Source organism: Lissotriton helveticus, chromosome 9 (genome assembly GCF_964261635.1).
Source record: "Lissotriton helveticus chromosome 9, aLisHel1.1, whole genome shotgun sequence".
In the NCBI taxonomy this organism is placed as follows: domain Eukaryota; kingdom Metazoa; phylum Chordata; class Amphibia; order Caudata; family Salamandridae; genus Lissotriton; species Lissotriton helveticus.
Genome location: NC_136070.1, coordinates 342,101,869 through 342,120,086, shown reverse-complemented (window position 1 = coordinate 342,120,086; position 18,218 = coordinate 342,101,869). Strand labels below are relative to the sequence as shown.

The following is an 18,218-nucleotide window of genomic DNA, read 5'->3' as shown; positions in this document are numbered from 1 at the left end:
GTGTCGGGTACGCGCCGTACGACCCTTTTCCTACGGGAGCCGAAAACAGTCGTAAACGCAGAGTTAGCGCCGAAAAAGGTACGGAACGCCCCCCCCGGGTACGGCACGTACCCCCCATGATCGCAGGGGTACGCGCCGTACCCCTGTGATCATGCGGGGTACGTGCCGTACACCCAGCGTACATGGGGTACGCACCCCTGCGATCATGGGGGTACGCGCCGTACGGTGTGTAGGTGATCGTGCGCTTTTCCGTACGAATCGACCTGTACCGTACGAATCGCGTCCGGGTCGGCCGATCGGGATCGGAATCGTCCGGTCGTACGGCGTCCGTACGAGTCGTACGGAAACGGCTCCGGATACGATTCGTACGGACGGCGATTTTACCGGATCTGAATCGACCCCATAGTGTATATGAGGTCCAAATAGATTTTGGCAAATTAATCTTATTGTAGTACACCATACAATACTTCATCAGTGAGTCTTTGGGTCATGTGCGCTCGCTCTTTCGTTCCCATGTAAACTTCTGTGAAAAGGCTCAATCAGCATTCATAGCCCCTTGGGATGAGAAAAATCAGCTAAGAGACACAGTTGGGATGAATATTTCTTTGATGCCACATAAAGCACAAAATGATAAATATTTGCGTTTTAGTTCCTGTGCATAAGAAAACAGTGCACCAGAATGGACTAAAAAGTCAATAGCATCCCTCATTAACTCTGAAGACTGTAAAGATGCTTTCAGCATACCATCTTACAAGTGGCAAGAATCTCCTAGAGGGAATCACTTCAGCTCGGGTATCAATTTGACAGGTCATCACACAACTTTTTTTTATACGTAATTGAATCACTGCAAATACAAAAAATATCACTCCAATCTTTGTTGAACTTGGAAAGAACCTTTTTTGCAGAGCATTACAAGTGACTCTGCATTCTATGTTTTCCAAAAGTCTGGTGTCATGTTTTCACCACTATCCCAGATGCTTGGTGATATATATATACTTGTCACTATACCTTGCATTGAATGTTTAAAGCTTGAGGTGTTGTCAATTCACCTACTATCAATACTGACCCACTAGAAACTATGGTCTGATGTATTAAGTGTTTTTACCCATTCTCTGTGGGTAAATGTGATGACACATATTAGGAAAAATTTTAATGAAATCAGCCATTTTACCTATCAGTGAACGAATCAAATACAGCCAAAATATCAAATATGAGTTTGATATTTCCTGATTCTCTTCAGTTTATATAATAATTAAACTACAGCTAAAATATGAAACTAAACCCTGCATCTTTAGACCAAAGGCTACAAAACTGAAAAAGTAAAAGGAAGAAGAAACAATATTTTAGTGGCATCCCTAAAGAACAAAACTCAAGCAGATTAATGTTAGCCAGTCTCTTTCACTCTCTTTTTCCTTTCTTTGATTGGCATTTAGTTTGTGGTTATGCAGGTGTTTTTTCAGTGTTTATATGTTTTCACCGGTGAGGGCTATTTTTCTTTCAGCGGGGTTTTATCAGTTATTATAGGTTTAAACCTAAAACCCCACAGCCTAGACATGACCCTTAAACAATTTATTACTTCTACCCAGTATTTTGCGACAAGATTACAGTGCCATGCCAAAAGTCTGCATCGGGTTGGCCACACCTTTTGCAATTACTTGTATCCCGGAGGCCAATTCTGTACAGTTTAATCTATGTATTTCTACACGAGATGCTGAGATTAGGAGCAGTGGCTGTTTGTACATCTCTAAATATGTGGCTACCCATACTAGGATTTGATTTCAGAGGACATTTTGAAAAATGACTTCTTTCGTACACCGTGGCTTACATTTGGAAGGCACAAATGTGCAGAGTATTCCACTTGGTAACAACAAATGTCCTACTATTCTGTGTTTTCACACGTCTCTCGATAAAAAATGACAACACACTACACCCCAAAACTCGCCCTGGAGGCATCATATTTTACCCATCATAATCTGTCATTTTGTACAATGTGGGTAGTTGCAGATCTTTGGCCCTCGCTCAGCCACCTCCTAGGGAAACCTAATACACTCACACATTTCTGAAAAGTAAACATCTGTGGGTGTCACGTCTGGTGTGACATCTGTGGTTCTACCTGGGGGTTTTCCGCAGAGGATGAAAGCAGAGATTTTCCTCATATTTCTGTGAGGGAAAGTTCTGGAATCTGCAGGGATCCTCACATTTCCTACCAAATGGTACCTCACTTGTTTTAGTGGGCCTTGAGCCTCGACAGGCAAAGGCCAAAAATACAGGTGGACAGATCATTTTTCCACCCAAAACCCAATGCTTTTCTGTAGTGTTGGTGACTGCAGATTTTGGGCCCTAGTTCAGTTGGCTACCGAGAAACCTACCAAACCTGAACATGTCTGAAAACTGTACACCCAGGGGAGTCCAGGGAGCTGTGACTTGAGTGGCTACCACCAGGTTTTTTTAACCAGAAGTCTTTGCAAACTTCAAATGTTGGCTAAAAATATGCAATTTCCTCACATTTGTGTGATGGAAAGTTCTGGAGTCTACAGGGAACCACAAATTTCTAGGCACTCAGAATTCCCTAAATTCTCTCAATAAATCTGGCACCTCACTTGTGTAGGAGGGCCTTGTGCACGTGACAGCAAGGGGCCAACGGTAAAATGGACATGTCAACTTTTTCCACAGAAAGCAAAAAGCCCTTAGCCCAGCTGGCACCCAGGGAAACCTACCAAACCTGCACATTCCTAAAACCTAGACATCCGGTATAGTCCAGGGTGGTATGACTTGCTTTGCTGTCACCAGCTTCTTTCCCAGAAGCCTCTACCAAATTCAAACTTAGGCTGAAAACAGACTTTTTTTCAGCTCTGTGTGATGGAAAGTTCGTGAATCAATAGGGCGCCACAAATTTCCTACCAACCAGCATTCCCCTAAGTCTCACAATAAAGTTGGCACCACACTTGTGTGGGTGGGCCTAGTGCCCGCGACAGGAAAGTGGCCAAAAGGCACACAAACTATTTCCAAGGAAAACCAAACCTTTTTTTGCAATTGGATAAGTTTGGATTTTGTGCCCTAGCTCAGTCAGCATCGAGGGAAATCTACCAAACCTACTAGACATTGCAGAAAACTAGACACTCGGGGAAGTCCAGGGTGCTGTGAATCGCAATATTACCACAAATGTTTCTGACCCACAATGCCCTGCAAACCTCAAACTTTGCCTCAAATTGAACATTTTCATAGTATTTTTGTGATGGAAACTTCCAGAACGATCCACAAAATTCCTAATACCCATTGTTCCCATACTTGTTCCTGTAAAAACGTTCCCCCATTTGATCAAGACGTAGCTGGGGAAGCTCTTTCCCGGCAGCCTAATCTGAAATATAAAACCAGCATTAGCATGGCCAATAGTTCTCGCCTTTTGGATCTTATAAATGTTTATCCATGCGGCACATTATGCTGCGTGCTGTGGCTCTAGGGATTGAAGAGCTTTACAGTTACTACACACTGGTTTATGCAGCCTGATTCAGGAACGCTGCTAGGCTCGATCTAAAAACCACAGAACTGAAATAGACCTTGCAAGCGCATTCAGTGTGTTGGGATCTCATTTGTATATGCTTGATGTCATTAGATAATATAGTCCTCAGCTCACACTGCTGGATTTTGCAAAAACTTGCATGTAATATTAATTTAGTATTCACAACTATTATGAGGAGCAGCCGCTACTGCTTGCTGCAATAGTGCCCAGGGTGGAAAGAAATATGCTGCTCTCGCTACTGCAGGAGAATAAAACGATGCAGCAGCCACTTTTCACAGGCCAGCCTCCATCTGGCTTCATCATAGCAGCGACTTGCCTCGGAACTCATGTCTCCTCACCTCCCCCCAACGCACCTGAATCACAGTCGCTCTGTCAGTCTGCTTCCTAGTTGTTTGGAGCGGAGGAGGTGTTGATGTGTGTTGACACAGAGTTGGACATAGCGGGAGGCCAGGGTAGGGGACTAGCAGGCTGCTAAAAACAGCGACCCCGGCACGTTAAAGCCTATTGGAAGCACTAAACGAAATCACAAGGGACAAGGTAGAGGACGTTGCTGTTTGCTAGACCTTTATGCAGACAGTTATTTTTGCTCTTCAGAAGATTGGCGCCCCAGGCCAAAAACGGGCCTGCTCCTAGGGAATGCAAGATGATTTTAAAAACTTGAAATATAGACTTGGTTTGCAGCGCTGACATGGAATACATTGAGATTTTACAGTGATAGCTGATACATTCATGAGTGTTTTGCTAGTAATGTCAAAGATATGTGCAAAGAGCCCAATAGAGACCCGTTTCAAAGTCATTTTTTAATGGACACACCTCACTAAATGACTTGCTCATTCATAAGATGACAACCTCGTGCATAAATTGTCTCAAAAACTAATAGCTCAAGATGACCAATGGCATATGTCACCAGTTCACGAATGGTCGTTTTTCTTTGTATTCTGGCACTTGTACTGTTTAGGCGCAGGTACAAGTTGGGAATGGTATGTTAATGCTTGCAGGCTTTATTGCAATTATTATCGCCTCGCAGCGCTTTAGCAGTTCGGGGAGGTTAACACCCCATTCTTTAGGTTTCGTTGACTCTGTCTGGTGGTAAGGTTTTGTGAGTAGAGCTCCTGCATGCAGCTGTGTTTGTGTGTGTGTGCCGACTGTATGCTGCCTGGACCTGCCTTCCCACCCCAACACTTATTGCCCAAATCTCTCTGCTGGAGCCTGGCAGCCCACACAGCCCGTTGCTTCACCTCTGATCTCCCTGCTGGGCTCTGTCAGGATCCGGCTCTTCGTGCACTGATCTCCCATGCTGGGCACAAGCAGAGGCCAGCTGCTCCTGCTCTGATATCCCATGCCTTCGAACCCCAAAGCTTGCCAACAGTACATGGACAGAAAGCCTGCTCTTATCTCCCTCAGGGATGCAAACAACCAGAAACGGCGTGGGACTATTGGATGAAACATAAAATTGCACCAAACACACAATATGTAAATCCATGAGTAGGGTATTTGTGACAGGGGCACTCACCACCAAAGTCAAAACACACCCAAAGCTGGGACAATGACCAGCATTTCACGAACGAAAAGAAAGCAATTTTGACAGGCACTGGAAGGAACAAATGGAAAGCGATGGGCGTGGTCTATACCCCAGAGTGGATACTCCATGCCTCACAGAGCAGCGCATGTGCGCGCTAGGCTCAACCTACAAAGGAAAACCTATGGTGCTCGCACCAGAGGATCCCATAAAGTCCTCCCCAGCATCAGCCAATGGGCGTACTGGGAAGGGAGTGCATGATTCGGGCGGTGGCTGACACCCACACTTAAGGATTCATTTAATTAAACATTACTTCATATGGTGATTTATTTTAAGTCCCAACCCCATTATTTTATGTTGAAAGATGTTGCAGTACCAGTGGATGGCCATATGTAATGCTGTACTGTACAAAAGTGTAAGTTACTGCAAAAGACGGGTGTTTGATACCAAAAAGTAGTAAACTTACTCAAAAGTGTAAACTTATCGAAAAGTGCAGTTTGTGAATCAGGCCCACTATTTATTTTTAACCAAAGGCCTAGTTAGTCTTTAACCATATTCTTAAGTACTGATCCATCATCTTGGATTTTAACTTCAAAGTGTAATTATGGACTTTAAATAAAACACCTGTTGAACATGACAAATTTTCTTTCTGCCACAGTATTGCACATCATTGTACTCTTTAAAAAAAAAAATACATATAAACCACACCCATGCTCAAGTTTCCCAAATAGTGTCCAGTACATACATGGCACAAGTTGGGGGTACACGCGGGTGGACGGCGTTCACCCACTATTTTCCCAGGCCTGCTAAGAAGCTGGGCCCCACTAAAAAATATGCTGAATGCGTCCGGGTGTAATTTGCAAACACCGGGACACATTCAGCAGAGCCTGCACGTTGTTGTCTGCTTTCGATCACAACAACTTGCAGGCGGGAGGGGGCTTTCTTAGTTCAGACTCCTGCGGACCCATAACAAAGGTCCAATCTGAGGCGTCATCAGGCCTCCTTTTGTTGGAGTCTCCTGGCTGGGATCGGTCAGGAGCCTCACACCTAGAAGCAAATGCGGCAGCGGGGAAACAAGCGCTCGCACCTTGTTATGACTTCGCACATCCTTAAGAGAGGCAGCTATTCACTTTGTTCAGGCTCTGTTTAGGAGATATGCGTGCACTGTAAGAATGTCAGATGTGTTGGTCTTTCCCAGTACTTACACAAACTAATTAGCATTTATATAGTGCTTACTACCCCTGAGGAGGCGTTGTAATAATTTCAATATCACAATTTTATCTTGTAAAGCACTACGGTTAGAGGAAGTTTACGCTGACAAAAGGCAACATTGTTTAATGTGTAGCTTACAAAAGTGTAAGTCTTCTGCCTAAATCAGGAGGGTTTCCCTGTATAATCGAAATGTTCTTTAATGTACTCATGATAGAAATGTTAAACATATGTGAGGGTTTAAGATCTGATGTCACTTCTTATGATGCCACTTCCTGTGATGTCACGCGCCATGTTGTCACTTGCATACTGATTAACTAGGTTAGTCCCCCCACTTCTTTTTTTAGGACTTGTGCCCTTAGGACATACCCTCTCTTTTTAATTTATTAAGTGTCAGTCCAGAACCTTTCTACGTGACTGATGAGTTGTGCCTTTTGTTTATACTGGATCAAACTTCTTGCTAGAGCAAACAAGGAGTTTGGTAGTGCTCAGGAAGTGAATGAACTTTTAACTCAGTTGATGCGATTAGGATACATTAATGTTTATAATGATGAGTTTTAACTTGCAACACTTCGCATTCACGTTCAATTGCGGGCATGTAAATGTATTTTAGAAATGTTTGCAGCTGAACCTGCAGAAATCCATTACTATAATCCAATCAAAATAGATAACTGTGGAAATAAAATGGTCCTACCTTTTGTCAGTCTTTTTCAGAATTGTTTGTAAAGTTCTTGGAAACTGAATCACGTCCGACACTTAAACTCTCAATGCAGGACATGGTGCATTTAGGATCATCTGGAACGACCACGAACCCAATAGGTAAGCTCAACATTCGACAGTGCACAGGGCTCTGACATTAGTGGCACCATATCAAATATTTTACATTTTCAATTCTTAATTAGCTCACTAATATCTAATAGTAGGACAGTCTTTGAGATGTTTAAGCTACAGACAATACAGTTGAAGCCACATACACAGTTAAGATTTACATTTTACCTAACCCTTGGTTTAATTTGGTAGAAAGACATTTTATGAAATTGTTCAAGCTTACATATTTAGGAAGTATATTTTAGTGAAACCCTAGTTTGTAAAGGAAAATTACATTCAACTTTTAGCTGAAAAATGTTACATTTTCTCAATACTGTTTGAAAGAATAATTGCATCCTCTTTCAGAAATTCTGCAGGGCTCTGCCATGATCAAAATGGCCCCTTTCTTTTTTGGAGGTTAAGGTAGAGTGTAAGTGATGCAACAAGTTTCTGATGGATACTTCTGCCTGTGGATTCCTCACCTTTTGAATACCCCCTGTGCCAGCATTCCACGGGAAAATTCTCTCCTAGCTCTCCCACGTCGACAAGGGCGTCACAATGGACAGGCTCTGCTCGCGGCACCGTATGACGTCATCTGAGCCACAAAAGGACCTCATCGGTGTGCTGATGTCAGTTCCCTTTTTTCCACGCCTTCGACGCTTAACGGTTTTTCTAGGGGCTCTCCATTTTCTTCTAAGAAATCTTTGTATCTCTTGATTGTTCCTGATGGCTACTTCTAGGAAGACGGGATTTAAACCCTGCAGAGAGTGTGGCGGGCACATGTCTATCACGGACCCGCAAGATGACTGCCTTTGGTGTCTATCTTCGTACCACCACGTCAAGGAATGCTGAAGCTGTAGGAAGATGAATCCCAAAGTGATTAAAGAGAGTGAAGCAAAGTTGTTTATGGCCAAAGCCAAGAAGGAGAAGACAGGTAGGAAGAGGGCAAGTCTTCATCTTCTCACACTTCGAGGTCGAAGAAGCATAAGAAATCCAAGAGAAGACCTGGATCTCGACATTGTTCTTCGAAGGCCAGGGTTTCGAGGTCAAGGTCGCCAACTCCGGCTGAGCGACCTCGAAGGAAAGACTTTATCTCTCCATCTCCTTCTCCTCAAGCGACGCCAATACCATTGCAGCGTCGCCGGTTTCAAATGCTTCTTCACAACATGAAGATTCACCGGCTCCAGCGACGTCACAGGCGCCTAGTGAGTCCTCTCCAGGCTGTGTGGCTTTACCTGTACGGGCACCGTCCACGGCTCCGTAGGCTCCAGTTCGACCTCAGGTGACTCCTCTTCAGGATGGTATGGATCCATATCCTCCTTTTCCTGCTCCTGGGTCAGATTCTTTGCATTACCTCAATGCGATGATTGGCATGTTTGCCAGGGCCTCGGCTCATCGGGTGCGCCTTCAGGCCCTGTGGGTCCTTTGGCTTTCAACCTGGGTGTTCCTCAATTTTATCCCCAGGCACCCTTCATGCCATTCTTGCCGTCGACTTCGGCGTGGCATTTCCCTGCGCCGAGATCCTCCACTCCGGCTCCACGGACTCCTTCGGCTGCTGAGTCGGCGCTACCTCGAGTTTGATCGAGGTTCGAAGCCGAGGCTCCTACATCGACGCCGTTGATGTCACCGGCGCTGTGTGTGGCTCCACCGACGTCGTTCCCTAAGCAATGCTCCAGGAGAGAGGCGCAGAGGCTTCTCGAAGAGGAGGAATATTTACAGAATTAGGAGGAAGGAGAGATTGTGGACTCTATGTACGAGTTTGAAGGCCTTCATGAAGCTAGTCGCCTAGATACTTCTCCTGAATATAATCTTCCATCTGCAAGTGGAGGTGTTGTACAGGACATTGCTCAATACCATGTGGTTATAAGGAAAGCAGCTGATTTAGTAGGTCTTAAGCTTCCCTCAGCGGAAATAAAATCCAACATTCTTACAGAAGTTTTAAACGCATCATAATCAACTTCTGAGCCGTTGCTTCCTTTTACAGATGCTTTAACTGAACCAATCCTGGAGGTGTGGCAGAAGCCTTTACCTGCTCCGGCTGTCTCTCGTTCCATCTCAAGAAGGTACAGACCTGCCCCATGTGATCCGTTTTTTTTGTCATCGCATCCTACGCCGGAAAGTTTGGTTGTCCAAGCTTCTTGTTCGAAGCAGTCTTCTGGTTCCTTCCCTACTATTCTGGGTGAAAGGGATTCTAAGAGGATGGAGCAGGCTGCAAAGAAGGTGTATTCTTCTGCTAGTATGGCTCTTAAGTCCACTAATGCAACTTGCCTTCTTGGACGATATATCAATGCCTTGATGGACTCTGATGTACAATTGGCCCCGAAATAGCCTGAAGAAGATTGTGCTAATTTCTTAGAAGTCCTTACGGATTCGCAGGCTGCGGCACGTCAGGTGATTCAATCGGGCATTGATACTGCAGACTCTGTGGATCGTGTGATGGGGTCTTCTGTGGCTGCAAGGAGACGAGCATGGCTTAGATCATCTGGTTTCTCAGCTGATGTTCAGGTGACTTTGCTGGATTTGCCCTTTGATGGGTTAAAGCTCTTTGGTTCAAAGGCGGACTCCGCCGTAGAGCGTTTTAAAGACAGCAGGGCTTCTGCAAGATCTCTAGGCCTCCAGGTGCAGTCCAGAGGATATGGTTACAAACGGTATTGTGGTTTTGGGAGATCTGCTTCCTTTCGTGGCCGCCAGCAATCTCAACAGGGCCAGCAAACAACAGAATCCCTTGTACAAATCATACAGAGGGAAGAATAAAAGAGGCCTCAGAGGTGCAAATCGACAACAGTCCTCCTCTTCTTTCTCTACCTCCCCTCCCACCACCGTTGGTACAACAGGAAAGCAGTTCTAGATCCCCCATCTTAGAACATGTTGGTCCGGTTGGAGGTCGGGTGTCCCACTTTCTACAAGATTGGAGACTGATCACTTCCGATCGTTGGGTCTTGAATCTGGTAGAGAATGGGTACGCCCTCCCCTTTTTAGAGTTTCCTCGTACTTAAGCTCCTCGCCATGGTGGATGTTCAGAGGACCACTTACTGCTTTCACTCCAGGAGGTTCTTGCATTGCTTCAAAAAGGTGCGATAGAGGTGGTTCCAGGGCAGGAAAGGGATCAGAGTTGCTACTCCCAATATTTCCTGATCCCCAAAAAGGATAGTCGCTTGAGACCAATCTTGGACCTCCTCAGGGTTTTGAACCTTTACCTCAGGCAGGAAAAGTTCAGAATGTTGACCTTGGCTCAGGTTCTTCTTGTGCTGCAACAGGAAGACTGGATGGTGTCCATCGATCTGCAGGATGCGTATTTTTATCTTCCCATCCTGAAGTCGCATCGGAAGTATCTCCGGTTCATGGTGGGATCGCAACTCTACCAGTTTGTGGTTCTTCTATTCTGTCTTACTTCCGCACCTCGAGTTTTTACAAAGGTGATGGCGGTGGTTGCTTCTCATCTCAGAAGGTATGGGGTTCCTGATTTCCCCTACCTGGACAATTGGCTTTTGAAAGCGGAGTGTCCAGAGTAGGTTTCGTGCCACTTGCAAGTGACAACTCATCTGTTCTTCAAATTGGGTTTTTCGATAAATGTACCCAAATCTCACCTGATGCCTTCTCAGCGCAGCCTGTTCATAGGAGGGATACTGGACACTTCTGTGTGTCGAGCATACCTGCCTCCACAGAGGATTCTTGACTTACAGGAGATGGTTCCTTTATTTCACGATGGAGCGGTCGTTCCAGTCCTGAAGGTTCTTCGCCTGCTCGGTCTGTTCGCTTCGTGCATTCTGTTGGTCAACCATGCACGCTGGCACATGAGGGCACTCCAATGATGCCTCCGCAGGCAGTAGTATCAGCACAACGGAGATCTCGGGGAGAGCATCAGAATCTCCAGAGAAGCTGCAGCGGAGCTGACTTGGTGGAGTGTGCAGGGCAACCTGTCGCAAGGAAAACCCTTTCGGTCTCCTCCGCTGGTGGCCACAGTGATCACGGATGCTTCCACTCTATGATGGGGTGCTCATCTGGGGGATCTGGAGGTCAAAAATCTTTGGTCTCAAGAGGATAGATTGCTTCACATCAACCTTCTGGAATTGCAGGCGATACGTTTGGCACTAAAGGCTTTCCTTCCTTCCCTTCGCGGTCAGTCGGTTCAGATCCTGACAGACAACACTACTGCGATGTGGTCATCAACACACAGGGAGGTGTAGGGTTGTATTGTCTCTGTCGAGAGGCTCTGCGACTCTGGTCCTGGGCTCAGGGCCAACGGATTTGTGTGTTTGCAAATCATCTAGCCGGTGTGCTGAATGTTCATGCGGACAGTCTCAATCGGCATTAATCGCCCGATCACGAGCGGCTTCAACCAGAGGTGGCCCATTGCATCCTTCAGATGTGGGGATCTCCTCGGTTGGATCTGTTTGCCACTCACGAGAACGCGCACTGCCCGTTGTTCTGCAGTCTCCAGTATCCGATGCAGGGACCATTGGGGGATGCGTTTCAGATCGATTGGAGCTCACAACTCCTTGACGCGTTCCCCCCCATACCCTTGATTCCTCGGGTTCTGCGGAAGATGCGCCAAGACCCGGCCCAAGTTATATTGATCGCCCCGGATTGGCCAAGAAGGGTGTGGTACACAGACCTACTTCACCTCTCGTCGCACCCTCCGCTCCGTCGCCCTCTCAGGGCAGACCTCCTCGCGTAGTCGCAGGGGCAGGTTCTACATCCCCACCTCCAGAGCCTGCACTTCCATGCCTGGAGATTGAACGGGCAACCTGAGTTCCTTCTCTCTCCTGCCAGAGATAGTGGACGTTATTTTATCATCCAGGCGACACTCCACTATCTGTTTACTCTTCCAGATGGTCCAGATTTGTTAAGTGGTGCGGAGGGAGAGAGAGAGAGACATTGACCCTTTGAAGGCCCGCTTGTCTAATATTGTGGAGTTTTCACTTTCTTTAGCACGGCAAGGTTGTACTGTACCCAGTGCTTAATTTGTAAAATATGAAGTGCAGGTGCTCACATTTTTTAGGAGGCCACTCCCACTTCCCCGGCTCCGTCCACAACCTCCAGTGGCTCCACCCACTTCCTTTTTTGACCTCCACCCACATCCACAAGCCTAAACACATTAGAGCTACCTCCTCACTTGAGTTTCACAAGGAGCTGAAGACCTAGTTCTTCACATAAGCACGCCAAAGACCTCACCTGATTAGTGCGCTCTGCGAATCAATATAACATATTGTAACATTTGAGAAGCCTATGGCAACAACTTTAAAGTGAACTCAAATTAGAAAATGTGTGTAAACTCAAACTTTACCATTAGTTGGGTCATTTGAGGGCCTGAAGCAGCTTTATAAACTAAAGAATGTGCTTGTACTGTGCTGTTTAAAAGAAAGAAGGGTATAAAGGAAGGAATACTTCAAAGAAGACAGCAACAAATTCAGGCAGGAAGGTGAGTAATGGAATGAGGAATTAAATGAGTAATGGATAAAGAAGGAGGAAATAAGAAAAGAATGGAAGAAATGAAGGGATAGAAGAAGGAATGAGGGAGAAAGGAAGTGGATGATGTGCGATGGATGAATAGAAAGAATAAAGGAAATGAGGAAGGAAAGCAGAAGGAAGGGTTGAAGGTAAGAAAAGAAGAAATTAAAGAAGGGATTGATTTATTTATTTGCGAGTTTGTATCGCGCTGGCTTCACTCCCGAAGGAGTATCTCCGCGCTTTTGGCTTCTACAGAGAGTTGAGAGGAAGGGATGATAGAAGCTAATGTGATCTACTGTTTAAACAAGAAAGTTTTTAGCATTTTCCTAAAAGGAAGATGATCTACACATAGCCTGAGGGATATTGGGAGACTATTCCAGAGAGAGGGTCCGGCTATAGATAATGTTTTTGCTCCATGTCTGGTCTTCTTTGCTCTGGGAACACACAAAAGGCCTTGTTCACTAGATCTAAGTGTCCGAGATGGTATCTAAGGTATACATTTAGTATTCAGATATGCAGGGCCCATTCCATTCAGGCTTTTGTGGATGGTACAGCATACCTTGAACTTGGCCCTCTGTCTGACAGATAGCCAATGTAGTTTTGTCAGCAGAGGTTTAGACGGCGTGCGGGGAGGGGCATTCAGAACCAGGCGGGCAGCCGTGTTCTGAGCCACCTGAAGTCTGTTCATAATTCCCTCGTTGGCCGACAGGAGCAGGCCATTGCTGGTCCAGGCCATTGCAAAACAAGCGCCTGGACCAGCGTCTTCCTAGTATTATCAGGTAGTAGTGGGAAGATTTTTCGCAACATACCGATTACATGAAAGCAAGCTCCCACCACCTTGTTGCCATGCTGTTTGAGAGTAAGCTCCTGATCTAAACGGACACCCAGGTTCTTAACAGTTTGTTTAGGCTTGGGCACTGGGCCGAGATCTTGTGGCCACCAGTCTGGGGTCCAGAGCAATTTTGCCTCACCAAACAGCATGACTTCTGTCTTCCCAACGTTACACTGCAAGTAGTTGGAAGACATCCATCGTGCCACTGCTTTCATGCCCTGGGAGAAGGATTCTCTGACCTCAGGTGTAAAGATCTTAAAAGGAAAGAGGAGTTGCGTATCATCCGCGTAAGATATTGGGATGAATCCGTATCTTCTCATGATGTTAGCCAGGGGTGCCACATATATGTTGAAGAGGGTGGGGCTCAGACAAGAGCCCTGTGGCACCCCCTTAGAGATTCCAACCTCCTCTGACCTATATGCACCCATAGCTACTTGCTGGGTGCGGTCAGTCAGAAAGCTCTTCAACCAAGCCAAGGCATCCTGCTTCAGGCCGATGTTAGCTAGCCTGGTAGTCAAGGTGGAGTGGGAGACGGTGTCAAATGCCGCAGACAGATCCAACAGTACCAGGACAACAGAGTGACCCCTATCCTGGTACATGTGTAGATCGTCTGCGACTGACATTAGAGCAGTCTCCATGCTATGTCTGGGCCTGAAACCAGACTGAGATAGATCCAGCACTCCAGCAGATTCAATGTATTTGGACAATTTATTATTTACATGTTTTTCAATCATTTTGCCCAAAAACGGGAGCAGGGATATGGGTCTACGGTTGGCTAGCTCTTCCCATGGGGTAGCAGTGTTTTTTCTGAGCGGTTTTACCAAAGGCTTTTTCCATTCTTTTGGGACCTGTCCTGTGCTCAGTGAGAGGTTGATTAGTCTCTGGATTGTAGGTCCCAGGACCGTGGCTAGAATGGGCATAATCCTAGCAGGGATGGTATCCGTCGGGGAGCCACTCTTTATTCGAGAAATGCTTCCCACTACTTCCTCAATAGAGACAGGGGGGAAGACAGAGAGGGAATGCATACTCGGATTTTCTATGTCCAGGTTTGAAATGAGGTCATGGTCATTAGTATTATATTGGTTAGATAGCGTTATTTTGCTATAGATTACATCAATTTTATGATTAAAAAACTGGGAAACGTTATCACAAAGTTGTTGAGAAGCCACTTCTGAGCTTTCACAGGCTGTGGGTTTAATAAAGGTTTGTAGGATCTGGTAAAGTATTTTGGGATTATTACCAGCTGCCAGTAATTGGGATGCAATATGATTTTTTCTCGCTGCACGGATACCTTTGATATATTTTCAAAGAGTTTTTAAATAGTTGTTTGTCTTTATCTTGGCGAGAAGCCCTCCATATCTTCTCCAATTTTCTTGTGGCCTGCTTAAGCATTCTAAGATCCTCTGAAAACCAAATTTCTTGTTTTTGGGCAGGTCTAGCTTTAAAGACTTTTAGCGGAATAATGCTATCTATAGTTTTGAGTAGTGATTCCTCATATTTAAATAGGGCACTGTCAATGCTCTCATTAGCATTTGATATTGGTGTTACAAACCTTTTGTTAAAATCTTGTTGGGTCAGTTTGTGCCAAGGTCTTCTTTTATGTGCTAGGGCAATGTTACCGATGTCCTGTGAGGTGGGCGTGGGGGTGTAAAATTAAATTATAAAATGGTCAGTCCATTCTACTTGATACGGGGATCTGCATTCAATCTGTAGGGAATTTGTTAGAACTAGGTCTAACGTATGTCCTGCCTGATGGGTGGGTTCGCTATTAATTAGTCTTAGACCCAGGGTACCAGGTCTGACAGTAGAGTCTGCGCTTCATTAATGAGGTCTAGCTCACTGTGAATATTAAAATCACCTAAAAGGAGGAAGTCAGAGTTGTCTTGTATATGGTGTGCCAATGCTTCCATCAAAGTAATAGATACATTTGAGCATGGTCCAGGGGGGCGGTATACTAGTCCTCCCTTTCTACTATGTTTATTAGATGTCTGGATTTTAAAGATCAATAGTTCTAGATTGGGGGTGCATATTTCGTCCAACACCGTGACATTGATTTCTTGTTTGTGGACGATTGCTAGCCCACCACCAACTTTAATAGGACGGTCCAGTCTAACAATTTTGTACCCTATGGGAATTCCCAATGTTATGGCAGGGACAGAATGAGGTTTAAGCCATGTTTCTGTTAGGAAACATAGATCTGGATTTTCTGAAGTGATCAAGTCCCATACTTCTACAGTATGTTTCGGTAGAGATCTGATATTACATAGCAGATTTTTAATTTTCAGGGATGAAGGAAGGACCAGGAAAAAAAGAAAGTATGGAATGAAAGGAGGAAGAAGGAAGAAATGCACCAAGGAATGGGAGGATGGGAAATGGATGACGGTGTAAGAAAGCAAGAATAGAAAGAGGAAAGGAGGCATGGCTGGAGGTGCTTCAGAGACACCTGAAGGTGGGCTGACGTTATTTGAGACTCAGACAGACAGTGGAAACTAGAGAGGACCGTTTACAGACACTTAGAGACCAACAGCTCAGTCAGGCACTGAGTATAGTCAGACACAGACAGACCGAGGTAAGTAACTAGACAGTTTACTGACACTCCGAGACTCACGGCACAGTCATACAGTTAGACACTGTCAGCTTACTCACACTCAGAGACCCACAGCACTGTCAGACACCGACAGAGGTAAGTAGACCGGGTCCACTCAGCATTTCATCCTTCTGAGGACGATAAAATGAGTCTCATTGAGTTGGGAACCAATAAACATATGTTATTCAGCGCCAAGATACCCAAGGGTGAACGTGTGCTTAACAAATACCCATGTTATGTTAGGTTACGTTGTGTTTGTAGAGTGCTTTAGCTCGAGGCACAGAATGGTAAATAAGACCGCGAGACAGGGGGCGCCCGAGGTAGTGAGACACATAGAGGAGCCCACGGGGTGTAGAGGCAGAGACAGAGCGAGGAGAAGAGAGTTTCCAACAGAGACATGAGAAGAGAGGGGGCCCGAAGCTCGACGTTTGATTGATGGGAGGTAAAGAAAGAGAGGTGACTGGAAGAGATAAGGCGAAGGACACACGGACAGAGCTCCAGACAGACTGACAAAGGCTCCGACAGCTGCTCAAAAATCATGTCTCACAGAGCCCAGAGATGCTACTGGCTGCGTGCCGCACACCCTGTGTACCTCGCTGCACAGTGTACGTACCGCACCCGCTATACCCTTTGTACCTCAGAGTGCTGCCCCCGTAAACGACCCTGCTGCTCACAGCGCTGCTCCTGCTCGCCTCTCGGCGCTATCCTCCGAGTGTTAACAACCATACCTCTCAGTGCTGCATCTTGTGTGTCACAGCACAGGCTCCCTGTGCGCAGCCCACAGGACTACTGCATATACCTCACATCCGCTGTACCTCACACAGCGTGCTACTGCTGCGCTTCTCGGCTCTATCTTCTGCGTAATTCGTCTTTACACAACTCGGCCTCTATCATACACCTCCCTGGAGGTTGCTTTGTTACCATCTCTACCTCACGGTGCTACTCATTTTTCACGCTCTGTGTGAGCCACAAGCTGCTCCACGTACGTACTTCACAGGACAGCTACCTGGACCTGGCCCTGCTGCTCCCGCTGTATTTCACAGCACTCCTGCAGCAGCTATCAGCGTTGTCCTCAGAGTACACCGTCCATGTGAAACTCTACCTCAAGCCTGCGCCTCACTGGAGGCCACAGTGCTACCCAAGTACCTCTCAGTGCTGCACCATGTATGACACAGGCTTCCTGAGCTACCTCACAGGTGTATTGCAGGTACCTCGCACCCGTGTTCCCGCTGCCTGTACCTCACAGTGTGCTACAGCTGCACCTCTCTGCGCTATCCTCTGGGCGCTTCTTCGAGGTATATCTTTGACACTTGCTGAAGGGTTTGATGCTTTTTCTGTACCTCACAGTGCAGCACCATCTACGCCACAGGCTGCTGTATGTACGTACCTCACAGGACTGTTACCTGCACCTGGCGCTGCTGCTCCCTCTGTGCCTCCCAGCGCTATACTCTGGGCGCCTCCTCCATGAACCAGTTTGACTCCCACTGGAAGGTGCGCTCCTCTCTCTGTACCTCACAGCACTGCTCACTGTGACACTGACAGAGATGCTCCCGTACCTCAGATGACCACTGCCAGTAGATACAGAGCGGCTTGCGCTGCCTCGTAGCGCTATCCTCCCAGCTCCTCCTACATATACAAATCTCACACAGCAGGGGAGCTTAATTTCTTTCTCTTCCTCACAGTGCTCCTCCGCCTGCCTCTCATCGCTATCCTCTGAGTACCTCCCTCAGATTAAACCCTATCCCTCACCGGAGGCAGCAGTGTTTTCTCTGTACCTCACAGTGAGGTTTCCTGTGCCTGAATGTTTACAAATGATTCATTCTGCCCACCCCTACAATAGACCCGGCACTGAGAAAAAAGTGCCGGTCCTTAGCACCGGAAAGCACCGGCACAAATTAAGCACTGACTGTAGCTACTGTTAAGGGCTATTTATCAGCTTTGTCGGTCTTTTTATGTTTGCCTGACCAGCCGTCTTTGTTTAAGTCTCCCATTGTCATGAGGTTCATTACAGGCCTTAAAAATAAGTTTCCCCCCCACACCTTTCATTATGCCTCAGTGGTATTTGAACCTCGTACTAAATTTTTTAATGGGTTCTCCATTTGAGCCTCTTCACTCTTGCCCGTTTAGGCTTCTTTCTTTTAAAATGGTTTTCTTGATAGCCATTACCTCGGCTAGGAGGGTAAGTGAGATTCAGGTTCTTAGTTCGAAACCTCCTTTCCTGACCATTCAAGCAGATAAGTTGGTTCTAAGGACCAGGACTGCTTTCCTTCCCAAGGTAGTTACCCCTTTTCAT

At 46.2% G+C, this 18,218-nt stretch overlaps 1 protein-coding gene across 1 annotated transcript in view; it reads left to right on the top strand.

Moving 5' to 3' along the window:
* TRIP11 (thyroid hormone receptor interactor 11) overlaps window positions 1-18,218 on the top strand; it is a 441,702-nt gene that overhangs the window by 419,884 nt on the left and 3,600 nt on the right. The window contains exon 20 of the mRNA XM_078660069.1: window positions 6,953-7,067. Within this exon, the coding sequence (XP_078516195.1) occupies window positions 6,953-7,067 (115 nt within the window). The remainder of the gene's footprint in view (window positions 1-6,952; window positions 7,068-18,218) is intronic.